The 22,573-nt window shown below is 47.8% G+C and overlaps 3 protein-coding genes across 5 annotated transcripts; 1 reads left to right on the forward strand and 2 right to left on the reverse strand.

Moving 5' to 3' along the window:
• Positions 1-5,805: 5,805 nt before the first annotated feature.
• Positions 5,806-9,017, reverse strand: LOC120675741 (calmodulin calcium-dependent NAD kinase-like). The gene is made up of 7 exons (XM_039956950.1): positions 8,691-9,017; positions 8,292-8,515; positions 8,062-8,120; positions 7,155-7,382; positions 6,933-7,062; positions 6,331-6,828; positions 5,806-6,213 (listed from the first exon to the last, which is right to left on the reverse strand). Exons 1-7 carry the CDS (start codon positions 8,881-8,883, stop codon positions 5,968-5,970), a joined length of 1,578 nt encoding a protein of 525 aa, XP_039812884.1. The 5' UTR covers positions 8,884-9,017; the 3' UTR covers positions 5,806-5,967.
• Positions 9,018-9,414: 397 nt separating this feature from the next.
• Positions 9,415-14,781, reverse strand: LOC120672112. 2 transcript variants are annotated; one of them, XM_039952408.1, is made up of 7 exons: positions 14,447-14,781; positions 13,747-14,103; positions 13,257-13,370; positions 11,148-13,164; positions 10,499-10,614; positions 10,266-10,357; positions 9,415-9,988 (listed from the first exon to the last, which is right to left on the reverse strand). In XM_039952408.1, exons 2-7 carry the CDS (start codon positions 14,069-14,071, stop codon positions 9,881-9,883), a joined length of 2,772 nt encoding a protein of 923 aa, XP_039808342.1. In that variant the 5' UTR covers positions 14,072-14,103; positions 14,447-14,781; the 3' UTR covers positions 9,415-9,880. The 2 variants fall into 2 exon arrangements, with proteins under 2 accessions (XP_039808342.1, XP_039808344.1); XM_039952410.1 differs by having other exon boundaries at positions 13,257-13,380; positions 14,447-14,776.
• A 3,183-nt stretch (positions 14,782-17,964) lies between these two features.
• Positions 17,965-22,559, forward strand: LOC120672451 (myosin-binding protein 1-like). Of its 2 annotated transcripts, none has more exons than XM_039952847.1 (6): positions 17,965-18,352; positions 19,154-20,188; positions 20,290-20,442; positions 20,536-20,676; positions 20,811-20,972; positions 21,041-22,559. In XM_039952847.1, exons 2-6 carry the CDS (start codon positions 19,225-19,227, stop codon positions 22,348-22,350), a joined length of 2,730 nt encoding a protein of 909 aa, XP_039808781.1. In that variant the 5' UTR covers positions 17,965-18,352; positions 19,154-19,224; the 3' UTR covers positions 22,351-22,559. The 2 variants fall into 2 exon arrangements, with proteins under 2 accessions (XP_039808781.1, XP_039808780.1); XM_039952846.1 differs by having other exon boundaries at positions 17,983-18,352; positions 20,275-20,442.
• Positions 22,560-22,573: the final 14 nt, after the last annotated feature.

Consider the following 22,573-nt stretch of genomic DNA (forward strand, 5'->3'; position numbering starts at 1 on the left):
TGGCAAATGCCCTGGGTCCATCCTTCCTCAGCCATCTGAAAATAAAGATAGGGTGAACAAGCTTTGCACAAATATTTGGGTATAAAAAGGGATAGATGGTCCTTATTATTACAACAGTGTGGGGTACATTTTTCATAGATACACGATTATTAGGATAGGGGCTCTAGCTTAGGTGTGCTACTCTCTTATCGTGGGGACTTTTCGTCGATCTGGATAGAGCGCTTCTTTGGTGGAAGACACTGCTCCAACACCTCAATTTCGGTCTGAGTACCCTTATCCCAATGGGTTTCTTCGGGTTCTTCTTCTAACCATCCACCTTCTGCCCTGTGAGCCTTGTGGTTTTGCCAATGGGTTTGGAGAGTGGCTAGGGAATTCTCGGCTCGTATGGCTCTTATCCATTGTTCCTCTATTTCTTGAATTGCTTTTTCTGCCCTGCGGATTTAGTATTTCAGTTGTGCCGCTTGTTCGCGGTAGAGTTGGTCCAACCCGGTGAGGTAGATGGATAGATGGGAGACCGTATCTTCTAATTCTTCTTCTTCCCTGCCAAGTCCTCTCATCCGGGCAATCCATGAGCGTCCTCTTCTTTCAGGAGGCGGGAAAAATCCCATAGGAGTCCGCTGAAGATGATGTTTGTAAACCACACGGAGACGTCGCATGGCTTTTCAGGCGGCCTTTCGGTAGGTGTATGGAAAGCAAAAGCCGGTGGTGGAGATGAACCCGGGTTCCACGTCAGGATAGCGGGTGCTCTTTCCCACGAAGATCATGATGTCATACCGAAGGGTGCCCCTGGAGTCGTACTCTCGGTAGATGTACTCCGGTGTGTCCACAACTCCGACACGTTCCAGGCTGAGTAGCAATAACTTAGGGAGGCCAGGTTCTGCGAAGCAGATTCCGCTACTCCATCCATTGTCAGCTATCTGGAATAGGGTAAGAGTCAGGTGAGTGTGTGTGAAAAAAAGTTAAACAAGGAAAGTCCTAACGTGGAAAGGCTTGAAAAAGGGTCTCGATCCTAGGGGTCACGTCCTATGGCCAACATACTGCTCTGATACCACATGAAGCGTCCCCTCATAAGAGGTGACTCAAATGTGATACAATATCAGTCCCAGGAGGCTGATAACACATTTATTACATCAGATGGAATATCACCGTACAACTCTACGCGGTAATGGGCAATGAAGCGCCACTATCGCGAGGATAACAACTAAAACCCAAACAAGAACGTTAACTACGAAGAGGTCATCAGAGTCTTGCGCCATACGAAGCTTCCTGCGGGTGATCCTATCCACAAGCAAGGTTGGGTGCAGAACGGAACCCCTACTCAACGTCCTCGGGAATAAAGTCTGGATCTTCCTCTGTAAAAAATTAAGCAAGGGGTGAGTACAAACGTGCTCAGCAAGTCCAACCGCACCCACGGAGGGGGTATAAACAAAATATATGCACAGGGTAAATCAAAGATAAGGTTATGGTTTAATTTGCGGAAAGCTAATTTTTATGCATGGGTTTGTTTGAAAGAAAATGATTTTTAAAGCAATTATCTTGACGCGTAAGGTTGATCCACAGAGAATCCCAGTTTTAAATTGCTACCGGACTCCTCATCCGCCATAGCACACGGCACAGCTGCTGGACACTTTTCCAAAACAACGCACGTCATCCCAACCATTCCCAAAAGAAACACTAGTTATGTGACCAAACCGTAACTCGCCCAGTACCATGGGCACGGCTATTCGAATAGGTTTTAACTCTGCAGAGGTGTGCAACTTTACCCACAAATGAGGTACCACAGCACGATCACCTTAGTATCGATGCAGATCCCAACAAAGTCATTACCCACCTTAGCTAGACCTGACTAGCCAACACGGGATCCACCAAGGGGCCAATGACCTATCACCGAGGTTTAACCGGGGCATAAGTCACACAGAGCTTATCCCTTCTCCTTGATCACCCGTTGCTCTCAGCTCTCCTGATGGCTATCAGACTAACTAGTGGGGTTTATGCTAAGCCGTTGCCACACACAACGGTCGAGTGGTTTGCACGATAGTTGAGTTAGGCAAGATGACACATCAACTCGGTCCTTAATGGTGACAAGATGGATATCTCCCAACCTTCTTGCTCAACCACAAAGGTACGAGCACACCTTTTAGCAACTCACACAGAAATGACATCCATCTCATCAGAACACATCTTTCATTTATTTTCCAACAAGTCCACCTTTTCTCTCCCCACACACTCATACACTTTCTTTTATAAACAATCATATTTGATGTGTAGTAGAACGAGTATAAGGTCCTAAGCAATTCTATCAGTGATTAACATCCACATAGAGCGAATCGTATGTAGACATCAATCTAGGTGGTCAAGGAATGGTTACAACAAGTCAAGGAGTGGCTATCCAACCATGTTTTAGCAGTAAAAGCATATGCCGTTCACAAAGTCGAGCTCCTGCTCGCGGTACTCGTTCTCGGGCTCCGGCTCGCAGTACTGCTCTGCGTACTCCAGCTCGCGGTACTGTCCACCAAACTCCTGGGCGTTCTCCTCCTCGGTCACTCCGTCGACTACGAGCGAGAACGGCACAACGACACACAAACAAGCACAACATATAAAAATAAAATGAGCTCGGAAGGAAAGGAAATAAAATAGCTGTAATAGATAGTATGTGTTTTTAGAAGAAAAATTTAGGAAAAACAATTAATTGAATTGGAGCTTATGTGGGTGAAATACGAGAAGTGTAATATAGGGTGTGGTAATTAAATAAAATGGATCAGCTCCAATCATGGGCATGGCTTGTACGTGATGGGCTGAACATGTGTTATCTGTACTTGGGCTTTTAGATGTGATTAACACCTTGGCCCAAGAAGAAAGGAACAGAAAGGGCACGACATACAGGGGCTTCGTGCTCCCTGCGTTGGCCACCATGGGAGGCACGTGAAGCTTCTGCAGCTTGCCAAACGGCAGCACGGCCATCGTAAAAAGAAACTGAGATCATGGGGAGAAAGAGGAGGCCGAGGGGTTCCGGTTTGGCAGCTTCGAGCATGGGAGGCGCAAGTCGGCTCCGGCCGCGTGGCAGCCATGGTCGTGGCTTCCTGAGCTTCGTCGAGCTCGGCTCAGGAGAGGAGGCTACGATGGGGATGTGTGGAGTTGATGAGAGAAGCTGCCATGGGTCTCACCTTCACCGGGAACAGCTCGAGCGAGGGGACGACTCTCGATTCTTGTGAGCGGTGGATTAGCTAGTGGAGCGGGAAGGCTTAGCGAGCACTGGATGGCGCGGCGGGGAAGAGAACTCGGCGTCGCCTTTTATAGGCCGGGGATAGGGATGCAGCCGGGCATGTGCGGCCTCGCGTGGCGCTGTGCTTGACGGCACTGCAGCTATGCGTGCGCGGGGCTGGTTGGCGTGGAGCGGCGCGCTGGTGGCCGGCAGCGGGATGCGCGGCGGTCTGCGGCGAGGTGACGGGTGCGGCAGGGCGAACTGTGGAGAGGTGACGGGTGCGGCAGAGCGAACTGTGGCGAGGTGACGGGTGCGGCAGAGCGAACTGTGGTGCGCGTGGTCGCGAGTGATGGGCATGTGAGGCCAAGAAGTAAAAGATGCCGGCGACGCTGTTCCGAGTGTGCGCGTGCATGCTACCGCTGTGTCTCAGTGTCCTCGAGAGCAAGTGGTGCAAAGTTTGGTCCGTGAAGCTCGCATGCATGCAAGTGGCTGCATGCGTATGCTTAAGTGTGCTGCATGTGTGCATGGGGTACGTGTGAGCTCACTTGATGAAGAGAGAAATAGAGATTAGGAGATAAAGAAATGTTGATTGGTTCAAGTGTGTGTGAGAGACAATGGTGATTAAGTTTGAGGAAGATTAGGGGCACAAGGAGTTGAGCTCAAGAATGAGTTTATGCAATTAGATTTTAAAAAATAGTCTTGAATTCGAATGATTTTTGAATATGAATTTTCGAGCTGTTACATGGGATGAGCGCTCGCTCGCCCCGACGCATGCGTTCCGCTCGGCTCGTTCCGTAATGGCATAATCGTCGCAGCTCAGCTCGTACGTACGCGCTGCTGTCGGCCGCCGCTACAAGTTGCCGCCGCCGGCTGCCGCTGCTGCTCAGATCCCATCGCTCTTGGACGACGCACACACCATGGCAGGAGCATCTCAGGAAGGAAGATGAGACAGTCATGACAGCTCGTAGTCATGGCAGGACGCACGCACCATGGTAACTCATAGCAGTGGCTGGCAGCGGCGGCAACTCGTAGCTGCGGCAGACGGCAGCATAGGATGATGGTGTCTGTGCTTGCGTCGATGCGGATAGAGCCGGCCCTAACATATGCCTGCGTCAACATTGCGGGAGTCTGTGGCTATGTACAAGCCGAGCTGCAATTGAGATTACACTACTACGCGAAGAGCCGAGCGGAGCGCGTGCGTCGGCCCGAGCGAGCGCTCGCAGCGCACCCCATCTGATGCTTTCTTGCTCCACGTGGCATGTATCGAGGTAGGGCTGCACAGAGGCAACTTTACAGCCCTCCTGTACGCCGGAAAAAAAATTGCGTACAGGAGGGCTATAAAGCTACCTCCGTGCAGCCCTGCCTCGATATGTGCCACGTGGAGTCAGAAAGCATCAGATGGGATGAGCACTCGCTCGCGCCGACGCACGTGTTTCCGCTCAGCTCGTTCTGTAATGGCGTAATCGACACAGCTCGGCTCGTACGTACATGTTGCTGTCGGCCGCCGCTACAAGTTGCCGCCGCCGCCGCCGGCTGCCGCTGGTGCTCAGATCCCGTCGCTCTTGGACGACGCACACACCATGGCAGGAGCATCTCAGGAAGGAAGATGAGACAGTCATGACAACTCGTAGCCATGGCAGGACGCACGCACCATGGTAACTCATAGTAGTGGCTGCCGCCGGCGGCAACTCGTAGCGGCGGCGGACGACAGCGTAGGATGATGGTGTATGTGCTTGCGTCGATGCGGATACAGCCAGCCCTAACATATGCCTGCATCAACATTGCGGGAGTCTGTGAGCCGAGTGTGGCTACGTACAAGCCGAGCTGCAATTGAGATTAAGCTATTACGCGAGCAAGCGTTCGCAGCGCACTCCATCTGATGTTTTCTTGATCCACGTGGCATGTATCGAGGTAGGGCTGCACAGAGACAGCTTTACAGCCCTTCTGTATTCAATTTTTTTTCCGGGGAAAGAGGGGGAGAGGGGCCAAACTAATAAGGCTCTATTTAGTTCCAAAAAAAATTGCACAGTATCTGTCACATCGAATTTTCGGGCACATGCATGGAGTATTAAATGCAGTTGAAAAAAACTAATTATACAGTCTAACAGATTAGCACGAGCTGAATCTTTTAAGCCTAATTTGTTCATAATTGGACACTATTTGTCAAGGAACAACGAAATGTGATACATTACCAAAACTTAAACTTTTTCACCAACTAAACACATCCTAAGCACACTAGGATGCAAATGGATGACTCTTAGATAGACGCACCTCTAATTCTTTTTAGTCGCGAGCCGAGGGTGAGGGACCGTGCGGCGGCGGTTGACGCGTTCGGGTCGGTACTCCGGCGTCTCAAGTCCATGGAGGGGCTGCGGGTGACGGCGATCCGGTCGAGCTTCTTCGCCGGCGGTATGCCGATGAACGTCAGAGTGGAGGGCTATGATCGCGCGCGCCTAGCTAATTTCTCATTACCTCTTGACGCATACTCCTACCCATACTGCAACGGGACTTGGGCAAAACTTGCTATTCGAGAAAGAGTAGAGGACACAAAAAAAATGGAAAGTTTTGTTCAGGTTTGTTCCGCACCTAAAAAAATGGTTTTGTTCAGGTTCACGATCGATCGGTGCATCATCTCTTACTTATTCCGCTTGGAAATTTGGGTTGGCTACAACAAAAGAAATTAACTAGCAGCTTAATTAATTACAACTAGTCCAGCAAATCATCAGAACCTCCGGGGAACTAAGGCAGGGGCAGCCGGCCGGCGGCTACGGCGACGGGAAGCAGGCCTCGCTGTCGTAGATGGCCCCCTTGAGCTCCCGCTGTATGGACGCCCTCACCGGCGACGCCACCAGGTCCTCCCACACCGACCCCTCGCCGCCCGTCGGGTGCCCGTCCGGGTACAGCTCGTGCACGCAGTTGGCCTCCTCGTTGATCCGGCTCACCCGCTCCAGCAGCCCGATCTCCTCAACGTCCACCAGCAGCCGGCTGTCCTTGTCCTTCCACCCGATTAGCTGCAGATCATAACATGCATGCCATTTGTTTCAAGATCTCGAAGCCTCAGACCTCGGATCAGTGAAGGTATCGATCGATCGAGTTCTCTATCTGCTGGAAGAATTAAATTCAAGGACCTTGGCGCCGGCGATGGTGTTGGTGCTGTAGAGCCTGGCGTTGTCGACGAGGTCGCAGTACTTGCGGAACGCGCAGGCGAAGCGCTTGTGGGACTTGAGCTGCGAGTTCACCCGCACGGCTCTTCCGGATATGATGGCCCGCCGGATGCCCCTGACGACGGCGAGGTAGGCGTCGCAGATGATGCCGACCATCTCGATGCGGTACGGCTTCCTCGCCCTGCTGGGCGCCCCGCGATGCTGCCGCCGCTCCCCGCCGGCGCCCTCCTCCTCCTCCTCCTCCTCGACGGGCTCCCAGTACTTCTCGGTGGTCGTCCCGTCGGCGGCGACCTTGTAGCCGACGCCCATGCGGTACCGCTGCCGGTGCACGGACCGCGCCATGGCGATGGTCTGCAGCACGAACGGCTCCCACGACATGGTGCCGTCCATGATCACGTCCCGCCCTTCGTTCAGGGCCGTCACCAGCAGCGACGCCGCCGCGTCCGTCGACGACTGGTGCACCTGGGGACGCACGCACGCGTGGCGTGTTGCCATGGATCGGATCCGTGACCTGGTGCCAAGCTAGCAAGAGATTCGAGCGAGCGGGTCTTGGACGGCGCACGTACCAGCTCGGCGGTCTGCAGCATGTCGTTGTGGTGGCCTCGCGAGCTGATGGCCTGGTAGATCACGTCCGACTCCTTGAACGCGTCGGCCTCCACGACCACGGCGTTCGCCCTGGCGTCAGTCCAGAACACCCTGCACGAGCACACGGTGGTGAACGATGATATGCCGTTGATGTTCCGAGGCTGCACGTACAAACGAGCGTGCGAGAGAGATCGACGACTCACTCCTTCATGATCTGCTTGAGCACGGTGCTCTTGCCGGCGCCCATGCCGCCGCCCATGAGCAGAAGGACGGGGCTGCGGTCGCTGTGCGCGGCGGGGACCATCACGTCCGTGCCCGGCTGCTTGTCATGGTGGTGGCAGATAATGCCGATGGCCCTGAGCTCCTCCACCAGCGTGGTGAACAGCCGGGTCACCTTCAGCTCCCGCGTCACCCTCTCGAACCTCATCTTCCTGTGGCCCCAATGAAGATTAATTAGTTGGAAAAGATCCATTTTACACTCGAAATATCATTAAAGTTTAATTTTCAATCTTAAACTATAAAAAAACAGAAAACTAGGGTTACCCAATTGTCGAAACCGGATAAATTTAGCCCTAGGATGGGTTTGAAGGTGCTTTTGTATTTTTTTTCTAAAAAGTAAAAATTCTAATTAGATTAAAAATTAAAACTAATTCATTTTAAATTAAAAAATATAAAATAGGCACCAAAATTATTCTAGGTTACATTTGTAGAAAAGTTTTGGTACTGATTTCATATTTTTCTGATTTAAAATAAATTAATTATGATCTTTTTAGTTCAATTTGAATATTTTTAACTTTTACAAAATAAAAAAATCACCGTTGAAACCACCCTAGGGGGCAAACTTATCCGGTTTTAACACTTGGATGACCTCTGTTTAACCTATATTTGTAGTTCAATGCTAAAAAATGGACTTTTGTGATAGTTTAAAGATGTAAACTGATTTTTTTCCTAATTAATTTAGTGGACAAAATTCATTCCTCCTCGAACAGTATTTTACGATGGACTTAATCACAAAAAAAATTTATGCAATCGATCCCAATAAAAAAAGAGAGGAGTAAATGTATTCTTGCACATTTTGTGCCGTACTCCTATGTCATCGGTAGTAGTTACCTAGTAGCCTCCATTACCATTCTTCTGAGTTTTCTTCGAGGCTGCTCGTGGGTGAGAACCTATATATGCAGGTGAACAGCAAAAACATTAGGATACATACGTGGTGCACCCCCAAAATAAACTATCAATTTCAGTGGTGGCAATACAACACTAGAGGATCGAAGGGGCGTCGATTTCTCAGGCCGGTGAGCGACACATACAGTTTTTTTTTCTGGTGGATCGATCAGTACCTGCGTGATTATGTGCGTTGCGAATTTCCAGTGGAAGGAGAAGTAGCCGAGGATGCATTTGTCGAGCTCCTCGATGAGCTGCACGAGCAGGGCGTCCGGGTTCATCTTGTTGTGGAAGAAGGCGAGCAGGTTCTGCTCGTAGCCCACGCTCTTCTTCAGGTAATCGTAGGACAGCGTGCAGAGGTGCGGGCACTCGTTCATATCCTCGAAACCGATTTGTGTCGCTGAAGAAAAAGACAAAAAAAAACTCCGACCAATCAAAACAAGAGCGAATTCCTATTAAATTGACTATTTTAATTTTCAAGAGATATATATATATACTTCATTAATTGAAAGGGAAAAAATTCAGAAGCAAACACGACCGCTCGCCGATGCAATGCAACAACGTAACGCGCGTACCGACGTAGTGCGCGAAGGTCTGGATCTCGTGGACGCCGCCGCCAGCGGAGACGAGCAGCAGCGGCACCACCGGCTTCGGGCCGCGGCCCTTCACGGCATCCTCCTCCTCCTCCTCGCGGCCGCCGCCGTAGTCGCCCGCCGCGCATGTGGCGCGGCCGCCGGTTTCGAGCTCGGGCAGGGTCGGGCGCGACATGAGCTAGCCCATCTGCCGGGAGGAGATACGCGGCGTCGCCTGTGATGGTGGTGGATGACCGGGACCTGGGGGAAATGTGCCTTCGCCTCTGAGATGCAGCAAAGCTTGGGGACGGAGGCCGCGTCGGGTCGGGACTCGGGATCCAAAGGGTGCGGTGGTGGTGGAAGACAGGAGCGAGAGCGAGTGCATGCATGCATGAGGGGTGGGTGGGGCAGCGGCCCAGCAGCCAGCCAGCGGTGCTTTGTTTTGTCGCTGGCAAGGCAATAGAGGAGATGCATGCGCGCCGCGCGAACTCTTGCGACCGCGGCAGCGTCGCGCACCACCGCAACCACCGGCGGTGGCCGTGCGGCCATGCGGGTTACGCGGAGGCAACATGCTCCTCGTAACAAGCCTGCGAACGCCATGCAAGGACGACACTACACTGACTGAAATGGTCATGTCATATGGCCTCGTGCACAAGCACAACACATCTTCCGATCCAGGAAATAGTGTGAACAGTAAGTCGTATTCACAGAATTCAGCTCTCGCCCGAACAGGAAACGGCAGTGCCGAACAATAAATCTTATTTCGAGGGAGTATACTATGTATTAGTTAACAGCAGTACAACTGTACCTTTCTGTCCGTAGCTTCCTATTTACAGACAGGACGATATCACACAGCGCCTCATCCCATCGCCAAAAAAAAAACAAATCGTATATATGCTAGTACGCAACAAGCTGATGTTACAACCGACCGACCCCTAGCTCAGCAAAGAACGACATCCTAATACATTTGGACATACCAAGGATGATGAGGACAGCGTCGTTGCCCTTTCGGACGAACTGCGGCCGAGCGGTAGTCATGACACCGCAAAAAAAAACGAGCACAACAGAGCTTAACGTGCCGAAATAATTGATGTCACGTTAACTGGAATCCATTTACCATCAAGGAAACAAGCAGGATGGATAGAAAAACATCCGTATTTCAGTACTGCTGTGGGGTGTCCAATCGTTCTGTTCTAAGAACGAAGTAGCTCTCTTTCTCTTAGCTTCATACTCAGTTCTTCTTTTGATGGTAGCTTCCATTCACCCTTCATGGCAGCAGACCACCATGCCTTCAGCTCATCCTAGAAAAATTAAACATAGAATTCATCATATAAGTAAATTGCTATTCCTGATGGGTGGGACATGAGCAAATGGAAGCAAAGCAATTTGGTAGAATGGTGTCTATCATGTGCCTTTTCTGTTATCCACAATTTGACAGGTATACAACCTGGTCGGATAAAGGTTGGATCAGAAATTAGTGTGGTGCCACCATATTTTGTAAACTTTCAGTTAACCCAATTAAGACAGTCAAAACATCAAATATCTGTAAAGTGAAATTCTATATAATTCATGCATTACCTCATGGAAGTCATGGTTGGATACAAAGCGAGAATCTACTTGACAGGTTGAGTTTCTGATTGTTACAGAAAGGTGATTCCTATCCAGTGCTCCTGTAAGACAAATCCATATCATTTACTCTCCTTTGCATTCAACTATTTTTCATTCTTTTTTTTATGAAATTACAAATGCTCTACAAAAATTATCATGTTTTATTCTAAACACCAAATTAAGGCAGCTTTTTAATCATTTACCATTCAAGCGGGCAACATGGTATCCAGTGCCACCCAATGCTTCCTCCCATTTACCAAATCGTAGTCGCACAAAAAAGCCATCTAAGGTAGTGTCCATGATCGGTGATCTCAGCCATCTGTCAACAAACACAAAAAACAGTTAATCATCAGCTTCTCAATTCTGGGAATTTCCATAACTTAAGCATAGTTTACAGAGTCAGCAACCTGCAACCCTGAGGGCTTTATCGAAAAAGGCAACCCTGAGGGATAACCCTGTTTACGGTTGCAGGGTATATGAATCACACATTAAAATTCCTAAGGCATAGAAACGTATTTTCTCCACTATATATGAAACAGATGCCATTTCTCATGAAAAACAAGAAAATGGCTTTGTGTGCTCTTTAGATAAAGTGACTTCTCTGGTCATTTTTATGGTTATGAACCAGGCAGAAACAACAATCAAACTACATGCAAGGCTATCTAACAGTATATATATGTGCCCACTGGAATGGTCCCTGACATCATTATTTATATGTTTCCTGTCTTACAGGGAGAATATATTACGAATCACCTGGATGCAAACATATGTGATCGAAATGCATGTGCATCCTAGAAGGCAGAATTTTAACCAATAGAATTCAAAGGTGGTTCCGAGCATACTGTGAAGTACCTTATTATATCTGAGCGAGACAAGCGAAGCCTATTTAAGGCTCCAAAAACAACACTTGATTCATCAGAGACAACATTGGGTATAATACCATAAGGTACAATTTGCTTGTTATCTGGCAGACTAGCTATAAAATCTGAGACTCCTCGCTTTAATTCTACTCTTCTTCTATCAATATCTTCAGCCAATGTGTTCACTTCCAAATTATGCTGAGGAGTTGATTTTCCAGCTGTGCTCCCTCCATGATCCTGATGCCCAGGCTTAGACAAAAAGTTTCCTCTTAACTCTTCGTTACTTTGAGTACACCATTGTTCCTTACCTTTGTCATCAGCACACAAAACTGTTCTTCCATTTCCGCTAGAAGATTTATGAGTTCCATGTCCCGCCTCTAGCTCATCATGGCTGCTGTAACTAACAACTAAAGAGTTCATTTTGTGGTTATTCAGTTTGGGTATTCCACGATCACATGCGGTAGCCAACCTTACTGCGGAGGTCTTTGCATGTCTAAGTGCATCCAATCTCTTTGCAAAAACAGAAGCCATTGATTCAGATTGCTTAGGTTCTTCTGGAGGCATCGCTGGACATTTACTACTTGTTGCACCATCGCTGCTTCCTCTGTCCGTGAAGTTTTGTATACTGTTTAATTCCTTCTCATTGAGATTCTGAACAGATGGACAATACAACATGTCACCCACCGCCTTTGGAATAACAGCACTCTCTACATTGCATGGTGTTGCCTCCATTACTTCCAATGATGTTTTTGGCAAAAGCCGACTTACCCACAAGCTTTCCACAAAACCACCTTTATTTCTTGCCGCATCATTTGAGCAACCAACAGCACACTCAATTTGTTTTTCTTCAAGAGGTTTAGAACAAAATTGACTGGAGTTGGGCAGTTTCATATTTTTCTCTAGTCTCATTGGGACCATATCAATTTGATTATGAAAGTTTCCTCTACTACCACCAGAAACCATCTGAAAGCGTTCGGCAGCTGGAATCTCAGCAGTCGCATCAAGAGTTTCTCTGCCCATGCCAATTTGTTTGTCCAACATAGAATTGCTATTATTTAATTCCAGAGTCAGTCTATTGAAGACATGCCCAGTGCAATTGCTTTCTGGTTGACGACAATTATTTCTTGAATTTATCATAACATTATGAGTATACAGAGACTGGAAGAGTGAATTGAAGCCAACAAAGTGCATAGGAATGCCACTATTGTTTTGAAGTGTCAGGGGAGGTGCTGCAGATCCCGCTCCTGTACTTGCTGAAAACTTCTGGTCAAGTGCAACAGCAGCAGTGGTTTCATCAAGCATGGGTAACCCATTTATGAGTGATGACATCCAGTTAAAGAAAGAGCTTCCACATTTTTCCAATAAGCCTGAGCAAGAGCTCTCATTGTCTCCCCTTCTAAATCTTTTGTTTCCAGAAGACATCATGGCTTCAGAACACTGTGCATGCTTCCGCTTTGGGGGTTTTGTGCTCGTACAGCTCTCTATGCTCTCATTGCTGTCATCACTCTCCTTCGTATTGCCAACACAGTTGCTGTCATTGTACACAACCTTTTCTTTTCCCTTCTCAAGCTTTCTGGCATCAACTCCAGGTGCTGACTCGCATTTTGCAACAGCATTGACAGCAGCTGCTGACTCCCCTCTCGCAACTACAGGCTCACTGTTATGGCTTTCCTGCAGAACTGGATCTTGGTCATTGCCACAGGAAGGAATTACTGGAACATTACTAATTGCATTGCTATCATTGCCCGGACTCTGAACATTTCTGTTACCTAGGAAACCTACCACAAATTTGCCTGAGACCTCTCCTGCATCACATGAAATTCCTAAGGTAGAATGTGGCAATGCATTCTCTGTGTTTTTTGGCAACATAGAGTCTTTCTGACAAACTGCTTTTATTAATCGAGCACGCCAGGCATTAGTTTCCCAAGATCTTTCATTGTGGACAGTGGTTGCACAGTAAACCTGGTTTTCTGAAATACTAGCCATGACTTCTTTTCTGGAAGCTGAACCTGTAAAATGACATTATTTAAGTATTTTTATTTACAAACAAAATAAATTAGATTTCTCTTCATTGTTTCTTTTTCAAAACATTCAGTATTACCGTGGGAAGCATCCTTGCAACATCTTGTTGGACAACTACCCACTTCCATGTCTTCTGGCTTATCCACGCAGCAGTCTTGAGACCCTTCTTTCCCTTCATTCATAACATTGATCCCTTCACAGCACTCCACAAGTTTAGCATTCAAAAAATTAATCGCTGTGGGAACGATCATCAGATGATAGATAAAGAGAACTTGTAGACATGGTAGATTGAATTTCAAAAGCTAATGCAACAGATGCTAGGTAACAGAGTTCCCTAACACACCTTAAAAAAGAAAAGAGTCTTAGCTTCATTGCAGCGGTGCAATTTGTTCCAACTTAAATAACAAAATGGTTTTTATATTCATTGAGCTGGACCTTTCTAACATGATGAGCAGCTAACTAGACCATCAAAGTGTTGCCAAATGCATATCTCTGGACCAAAAGGAATACACACATAATTGTCTTCAAATGACTAGCTTACTGAATTAGATTATGTCTTTCAGACTTACTTGAATCTTGCTCTTGCGATCTCATTGATGTAGATTGTAGGGCGTCAAGGTTTGCGATTCTATTTGGGTTAGCTTTTACTCTCACTGAGCTGTCACTGCGAGCCCGTAGTTGTGATGGCATCTTTTCTAACACCTCCTGGTTATCATATATGTTGTCACTGCTCTTTGCACCACCAGCACCACTTTGTTGAGGTGAGGATATTACTATGCTCAACGTATCTGCATTCCAGCGAAGAGAAGCCTTCCTCGTGCTTAGGCTGGAAGCTGCAATTTTAATGCTCAAACCCTCATCCGGAGACCACACAAGCTCAGAGAGGGGGCTCATCCCGAATTTCTGGACTGCATTTACACCTGCACCTGAATGTCGACAGTAGGCCTTCAGAATTATAAAATATAGAAGATTGTGAATATTATATTATATAGTTCTTTTTTTCATAAAAAAGCCGGTAAAGCAAGGTAGCAAATGGCTAGCAGCAAATATTCACTGCAGTACTGGCAACAAATTAACAATATAGGCGAAGACACAGATCATGACGTGAGGAAACACACGCACCCACCTTAAAAAAAAAGAAGAAGAGGAAAGCATCATCTACGTCCAATTGTGCTTGTTTTTGTTTAAAAAATTACAGAAAGGTACGGTGGTGAAAGCTTAACCGTAAGCCGGAATGATCTATGATGCGTAAGACAGCAACAGCCGCACCTCCGGGAGTAGCGAGCCACTACCATCTCATCTCACTGCATTCCCGCCCCCATCGCCGCGCGCCGGGTGTCGGGAGCACCACGCGGCACCGGAGAAGCGGCCGGGCTCCCGCACGCCGCCACCGGCGGAGCGGGTTCGGTGACCACGAAGCGCGGCCTACGAGGCGGGAGGGGTCTCAGCAGTAGTAGGCCGGGATCGCGGCGGGGTGCGGAGGGGTGCGGACAGGGGGAGCGGCGGCGGCGTGGTGAATCTGGGAGCGGCGGCCGAGGAGGAGAGCAGCATGTCCGCGCAGCCGAGGCCGAGGAGGGGGGAGACTTAGTTGCATGCGCCGCCGCGGGGACATGAGGCGGAGGCTGTTCCACGTAGAGGCCGCGCGGGACACAGGCCCGCTGGTGCGCCGGGTCTACCGGTCCACGGGGGCTCAGGGCCTGGGGGACCCGAGTAGACCTGGGTAAACGTTGGGTCGGGTCGGATTCGGGTCGGGTCAAGGCCGGGTCACGGGTCGCATAGGACGGTCCGCGCCCGACCCGTACCTATCACCGGGTCGGGTCGGGTTGGCCCGTGCACCCTGCGCGGGCGTGTCGGGTCGGGTTTTTTCGGGTTGGGTCGGGTTTTTTTTGGCCTTTAGGTCGGGTTTTTCGGGTTGGGTCGGGTTTTGGGTCAAAAATCACGGCCCGTGCCCGGCCCGTTGATTGTTGCGGGTCAAAAAATACGGCCCACGCCCACCCGCCACGTAGTTCGGGTCGGGTCGGGTCGGGTTTTTTTCGGACGGGTTGGGTCGGATTGTTCGGGTCGGGTGACCCATGCCCAGGTCTAGACCCGAGCGACGCCGCGCGCCTCCGCCTCTCGTCGTCTCCGCTCCCCACGAGCGGCAGCGATGCGGGGGGGCAATAGATCGAGCGGCTGGGGCTCGTCGCGCCGGTGGATCGGCTGATGCCGGCCGCCCGATGGATGCCATGGTGGGTGGCGTGGGTTTCGGGCCTTGCTTAATGAGCTCGAGCTGTCCGTCTCGTGGTAGGGCAGCGCGAGACGGGGATGGATTGGGATTGGGGCTGGGAACGCGACGGAGATGACGGGACGTGGCGGCGGCGAGCAGAGGGAAAGGATAGGAGGGGTGACCGGAGGAGCGCCGCCATCGCCCCGGCCGGGCCGGAACCTTCCTCTTTCGGAGTCGGAGCGCACCAATCATGCACTTTATTTTGTGGCTATAAAGAAAGCCAACATTTTTCCACGTAAGATCAATCTCAATAGAAATTTTATGAAGAATTTTATAATATTAAATATCATTAATTTTGCTGACATGGTAAGGAGAAAAAGATGAAGTTTTATGAAATATGAGGAGAGTTTCATCACCATAAAACTCATCTGGCACAATTACCTAGAACTCAGTATAGGTAATTGTGCCCATAAAACTTCCACTGAGACTAGCCTAAGGTCAGTTTTAGTGGGAGTTTCATGGGTACAGTTACCTAGACTGGAAACTAGGTAACTGTGCCAGATGGGTTTTATGGTGATGAAATTCTCATCACATCCCATGAAACTCTAGCATTCTCTCTCATTGACATGTCAGCAAAATTGATGATATTTAATGCTATGAAATTTTCTATAAAATTCTCATTGAGACTGGCCTAAAAGAAGCTTTTGCAAAGAGTATCTTTTGGACACCGGCACGTTCACATCACACTGCTTTTTACCATTTAATATATAGAAAATCCGATATGTTATCAAAATTACTTTCAAGAAATGGTAAAACTGACCGATTCCATCATTAAACTTCAATCAAAATATTCAAAAAATATGTTAATGAACAAAGACTAAGCATGTTGACCATGCAAACCAAAACCACGTTGTTTTAATTTGCGACTAAGGAGAGTACAAACCTATCAGCATTTTTCCTTGCAGGCAGTAGGTCTTTGAAATCGCTAGCTTCAATTATTATCCACCTTCGTCGTTGCCGCCACTAGTTTTTATACGTCCACTATAATCATCAAACACCACTTGTTATATCTTGAAAAAGACTCGCATATCGTTCACCACCTTGTGTGCGCGGGCTAGTATTCCAATTTGCGCTACCACCTAACCATGCTTTCTTTTCTCATAGCTACCCATCAATATATCAGAGAGGGGCCACAAATTGAAGAAGTCTATAGAAAAAACTGCTATTAAATGGAGGCATTAATGAAAGAATTGAAATACTCCAATTGAAACGGATATTGACATGATTGCCGAAATATGACTTTGACTACTAAATTAAATTACAATGCATTGATAAACCAAATTTGGTTAAGATTGCCCAAATATGACTTTGACTACTAAATTAAATATTTTTTTATGGGAAAAAAGGTCTTCACCGCCGGTTCCAAACACAAACTGGCGGTGATGGGTGCACATCACCAACGGTTGGCGCACGCATCACCGCCGGTTCTGGAACCGGCTTTATGAACCGGCGGTGATGAACCCCTCCAGAACCGGCGGTGATGGCCCCGCTATCACCATCGACTTAAATCCAACGGTACCCAAAAATGTTGGTGATGCACTTTTAGAACCGGTGGTGATAGGGGTGGCTGTAGTAGTGAAAGCAAATTCAGAATAACTAAACCAACTAAACTTTGTTACAAAACTTATATATTAGAAAAAAGAATTAAACAAATAGTCAGAAAAATTTGTCAAAATCTATCCATCCGGGTTTGAGTTATAGACTTAGCACGAGTGCCTATATCTTTCTGAATTTCTTTTAAAATTTAACTGGTGCTATTTTAGTAAGCGACATGACCGCCGACAGCGAGGCACATGTAGCGACTTAGTCAATTTTGAATTTTGAGAATCTCTTAGCTCAATCTCTCAGATGTAATCATAGAAGTAGAGTTGTACACGTATCAGAGCGTCTGCATGTATACAGCGGCGGAGCCAGCGGGGGGCTCCCCCCCCCCTCCCCCTACTGGATGGCAGCCTATAGAGTTTCTATGCACCGTCATCTTATCTTGCATGCAAATAACAGTGGTTAGCTCCCTAAATATGATATCAAGGTTGCTCCGCCCCCTAGCAGTTCAGCCTCAGCCTGGCTCCGCCCCTGCATGTATACCATATTATTTCGAAAAAAATACAAATGGAAGGAACATAAGAGGGAAATGGAAAATAGAAGGAAAGGAAAGAAACATTTCCGCGGGCCCTGCTCATGTGAGCGCGCGCGCGCGCGACTGCGGAGCCAAGTTTCCACCTTTTGTCCATGGTCAACGTGGAGTTGGTTGACCAGTCATACCCATGTGTGAACTGAATTGAACATCCATGCGTAACCGTGGTGTCATGCTGGGAGTCTTCCACCGAGCGAGAGCTGGATCCGGCCCGGGCGCCCTTCTAAACACGATTTCAACGCACGCTAATGACTCGACCGACCCAATCCTTTGTTTGTCCATCGCCTAGTATAATCCATCAAAGCCGACGTCACTTCTCCACGGCCCCCCCGGCATTCAAACCTACTCTGCCGATCCACGTCCGCAGCGCACCCAGAGCCCAACCACCGCGCCGCGCCTTTCGGCCGAGGCCGGCTCGCGTCGCTGTCCGGGGGCGGCCCCGGCGGCGTGGCGACGCCACCGCCCCCGGCGCCGCCGCCACCTCGCCCCCGCTTCCGTCTTTGGCTCCTTCCGCGGACGAGGGGAATCGGCCGGAATACTTAGTTATATTCAGAGAGAGAGAGGGAGGGAGCCTGCCTGGGAACGAGAGGGGCAGCAAGCAAGTGGTCGGTGCTCGCCACCTTTCTGCCGAATTGTCGCCTAATACCGTGCTGCCACCAGCTTAGCTGAGCTAGCGGGCAGCAAACCTTTTTGGCGGCTGCTCCCGACAAGACCTCCCGCCATCCTGCTCCTGCAGCCGCCGATCGGGATCTCGCGAGGCTGATTCATTCTCCAGGTGCGTTCTTGCACGCCGAGTCTTCGTACCCCATGCCACAGGTTTCTATTGATTCTTCGTCAGGCTTTGCTCGGCTCTCAGCTTGTGATGACTTGCGACCTTCTTGACTGAGCCTAGGCTAGCCTTGTTGTTTATGTACCTTTTGCTGGATTTGATGATGCTATGGGTTAGCTAACTGTTGGGAATACCCCGCTCTGTTGACTAGAGTCATTTCGATTCTTAGCTTTGGTTCCTATGGAATTTGGCTGTGCTGCCTGAGCTTGGTTTTCTGTAGAAAGATTAGCTTTGAATTCCACCCCAAGATAAAGAAGAGAGAGCGCCTCTGAACAAGTTTCGGCCTACTCTTCAGATCAATTCTCCCTTTTCTGAATTACTTGTCATCTTCAATACAATTCTCATGCTCCGTGGAGTTGTCCTTGCAGCAAAATTTGATGCGTTATTTCCTGTTGACGCGTGCGTGTTTACTTGGGACTTATGTGCTTTGCGAAATTCTCTTGGTCCTGGTTATCTGTCAATTGCCATTACGTTTGGTGTGGGATGCTTTTATTTAGTTATGTATTCTAGTGGTTCCAGCCTGGTGTTTGGGCTCCCTGCCCTTTCACCACCAATGATTAGCTTTAATAATTCATCAAAATGTTCCCGACGCCTCAATAATCGTACTGAACTTTTATGTGAAACAGCTCCATGACTCCATTAGCTCTTTTTCATTTTATCAGGCAGTAGATGTTCTATAATTCTAACATTTAACTCACACGTCGCTCATTAAATTCCTTGTATGTAACCATCCTACTTCAACGCCAGTCATCTCTGAGGCTCTGGCCAGTCTTGACAGACTAGAAGAACCGTTCTGAAGATTTGACACACCATTGGAGATGGGTACGAGGATGCCAATCTTACGCCGAGTATCGAGCGCACTGTCCATGGCATTGATGGAGTGGATCTTGATGCTGTTGCTGTTCATTGATGCTGTTTACAGCTTCTTGGTCACTAGATTCGCCCGGTTCTGCAGACTACCAGCGCCATGCCCTTTCTGTTCCAGGCTTGATCACGTCCTGGGCAACGAGAAACCATGCTTCTATAGGGAATTGATCTGCAAAACTCACAAGTCAGAGATTTCGTCCTTGGCCTTCTGCCGCCTCCACCAGAAGCTCGCAGGCGCCCAAAGTATGTGTGAAGGGTGCTGTGCGAAAACAAGCGATGATGATAAAGCAGATGAGCCTGTGATGAATGTCAGTGAACTTGATAGTGATCAAGGAAATGATGACGTGATGAATTCCTCTCCTACAAGAATTTGTTCGTGCTGTGGACAACGTTTTAAACAGCGGAGTGTTCCCTTGTTCTCTAGAAAAATTGCAGAACTAGAACCTACTGAAGCTTCTAGCTTACCAAAGGATTACATGGATTATTCTGTAGCAGGTCAAGTGGATGAGTCTACAGAACCTAAAGATATTTACCATCAGAGTGATTCTGCGTCTCATGAGAGAGAGAGTCTGATACAGATGATATCTGACTCCGAGGTCGAGGTTCCTTGTGCCAATGGTGTGAAAAGTTCACACTTTTGTGAAACAAATGTAATGGAGGAAGACTTTCAAGAAGATGCTGCTTGTGAACAGCCCGTTCTTCCTTCCCCTGAGGAGGTAAATGAATCTGAAAGAAAGGTTGCGAGTGTGCTTAATGTTACAGATGCCTGTGATACATCCTTGGCGTGTTCTGGTGGGGATGACCATCTTGATCACGGAATTGATGGGGATGGGATGGAAGAAAAGGAAAGCTTGTTGACGAAATGGACATCCCAGCACGTTCCCGTACTTGTTAGTGAAGATTCAGGTTTAAAAGGTATTTTGTTTCACAAACTCCGGAAATTACCTATAATAAAACTTCTTATCACGTGATAGATCCTATAAGGTTGAATAATCATGCAGATGCTGATATTTCAGAAATTCCAGCTGCATCATGTGATGAGCTTCCTCAGATTCTTGGTGAAACTGAACCATCTCAGAACACAAATGAAGGCAACGCTGACCCATTTACATCCCAGTTCACAATACTAGAAGAGCACTATGCTGTTTCAGGAGAAAGAAAAATAAAAGGTATGCTCTCTTGGTTCTTGAATCTTGATTGTAAGAATGAGAATTGTGTTCTGCATATCTCCATCTAACCCCAATACAACAAACATTTACTAGATAATCTGGAACAAGTTCATGAGTCAGAAATTACTGGCAGATCAAGTGGTGAGTTTTCCCAGAGAACAACCAATCCAGACATAACTGAATTTGCACCACAGAACACTCACCATGTTGCTTCAGAAGATGCAGATGTTAAAGGTTTGTTCCTTTTGGCTTCTCTTTCTGAAATTAGTATTTATAAGGTTTGTTCCTTTTGGCTTCTCTTTCTGAAATTAGTATTTATACACATTTGCTTAATCCAACTAAAGGACTTTTCTGGTTTCCTCTGTCAGATGATTGTGAGGATATCCGTGTTTCACAAGTTGGTGCTGATTCCAAAGCAGTTGGCAAGGTTGAATGTTGTACTAAGAAAATTGAACCCACAGATGACATGGGGACACATGAACTGATAGTCCAAGATCCTTCTGATAGTGGTCCCAAAGATTTTATAGACAGGTTAGCTAACGATGCTTTCTGTCTGACCCCAATTTTCAAGTCTGTCCTTACATTTAACTATTTTGTTCAGGTTATGTGGATGAAGCTCATATTCCAGTAGTTGCTGTTAAATCACGTGGTGAAGTTCCTCAGGATCATGGTACTGCTGAGGGATGCCCCAAAACAAGTGAAGCCACTGTTGAGAGGAGACCATCTATAAGCTCTCAGATTAGCATGAACGAAGCCTACAGGCTTGCCATTGGCAGCAAGAGTAGCTTGCCATCCCCTACCTTGACAGATGTCATCCTTGGAAAGGATTCTACTTCTAGCATAAACGAAGAATTAAGGTTATTGTTGTCACAGCTCTCAGCTTCCAGGGGGCTCGAGACGCCATGGGTAGATCCAGGCCCTAGCCCCCGTGCATATGGGCGTGGTGATGAACTGATAGTGCAGAACATTACCAAAAGAATTTCACTGGAGAGAAATGCATCTGGTTTGGAGTCGCCAGACGGAAGCATTGTTAGTGAGATGGAAGGTGAAAGCACCATTGATCGGTTGAGACGACAGGTTGATCTTGATCGGAAATCGATACACCTGCTCTGCAGGGAACTCGAAGAAGAGAGGAATGCTTCGGCCATTGCTGCGAGTCAGGCATTGGCTATGATCACCAAGTTGCAGGATGAGAAGGCTGCAATGCGGATGGAAGCTTCACACTACCAACGGATGATGGAAGAACAAGCAGAATATGACAGCGAAGCACTTGCAAAAGCTAACGAGTTGCTTGCTGAGAGAGAGCAACAAATAGAGGAGCTGCAAGTTGAGCTTGAAAACTATAGGAGCCAGTATGGAGGTGAACTAATAGAGAAACAAGCTAAAGCCCCCTTTAAACAAGAAAATGCTGATACAGCTGTACTCGAAGAAGGTTGTCTTGAAGTTCCTATGGTTAAAACACCAAGAGGCACAAATTCTTTTGCGAGTTTTGAAGAGGAGAGAGCATATATAGCCACTAGTTTGAGAGAGTTGGAGCAGAAGCTTCAATCCTACTCGAACAATAGCACTTCTGATGATTTTTCAAGTTCAGATGCTATTGAGGATGACCTCTCGAACAAAGTTTCTGTTGCAGAAGACAGATCACTACATTGTCAGGATAGCTCAAGGAAGGCAGAAGAGCATATTCCCTCGGGTAACTCATTGGTATTGAGTGGGGACGTTGATCTAACAACAATTGTGGAAGAGATTGCAAGCTTGAACAGAAGGCTGAAGACGCTAGAAGGTGACCGGAATTTTCTTGAACATAGCATAAACTCCCTCAGAAACGGCACCGAAGGTTTGATGTTTATACAGGAGATTGCTTGCAATCTGAGAGAACTGCGGACGATTGCTACTGACAAGAAATAGCCTGCAGCAACATGTGCACCAGATTCCAACTCAACATGTGTGTTGTGCGTTTTTACATATCGTCCCATTCAAAAGAAATTCTTCTTGTAATTAAGATCCCAGATACTGTTGTAATTATTTCTAAGGGACTTCCATGAAAAAAGAAGCTTGTACTTACAGGAGGCACATCGTTTCAATCAAAGTAGTGGAAAAAAAAACTTTGCCAATGACATAAAAAAAAGTA

This window comes from Panicum virgatum, chromosome 5N (assembly GCF_016808335.1).
Source record: "Panicum virgatum strain AP13 chromosome 5N, P.virgatum_v5, whole genome shotgun sequence".
NCBI lineage: Eukaryota > Viridiplantae > Streptophyta > Magnoliopsida > Poales > Poaceae > Panicum > Panicum virgatum.

Excerpts from the sequence above, each read along its gene's own strand:
- LOC120675741 (XM_039956950.1), bottom strand. The coding sequence starts at position 8,883 with ATGTCGCGCCCGACCCTGCCCGAGCTCGAAACCGGCGGCCGCGCCACA. Across the intron at positions 8,121-8,291 it reads CAACGCACATAATCACGCAG|GTTCTCACCCACGAGCAGCC; the intron begins GTACTGATCGAT and ends CTGCATATATAG. Across the intron at positions 6,214-6,330 it reads ACACCATCGCCGGCGCCAAG|CTAATCGGGTGGAAGGACAA; the intron begins GTCCTTGAATTT and ends TATGATCTGCAG.
- LOC120672112 (XM_039952408.1), bottom strand. The coding sequence starts at position 14,071 with ATGAGCCCCCTCTCTGAGCTTGTGTGGTCTCCGGATGAGGGTTTGAGC. Across the intron at positions 13,371-13,746 it reads ATCGCAAGAGCAAGATTCAA|GGATCAATGTTATGAATGAA; the intron begins GTAAGTCTGAAA and ends AGTGCTGTGAAG. Across the intron at positions 10,615-11,147 it reads TCTCGCTCAGATATAATAAG|ATGGCTGAGATCACCGATCA; the intron begins GTACTTCACAGT and ends GTTTGTTGACAG.
- LOC120672451 (XM_039952846.1), top strand. The coding sequence starts at position 19,225 with ATGGGTACGAGGATGCCAATCTTACGCCGAGTATCGAGCGCACTGTCC. Across the intron at positions 20,189-20,274 it reads TGAAGATTCAGGTTTAAAAG|ATGCTGATATTTCAGAAATT; the intron begins GTATTTTGTTTC and ends ATAATCATGCAG. Across the intron at positions 20,973-21,040 it reads TCCCAAAGATTTTATAGACA|CAGGTTATGTGGATGAAGCT; the intron begins GGTTAGCTAACG and ends AACTATTTTGTT.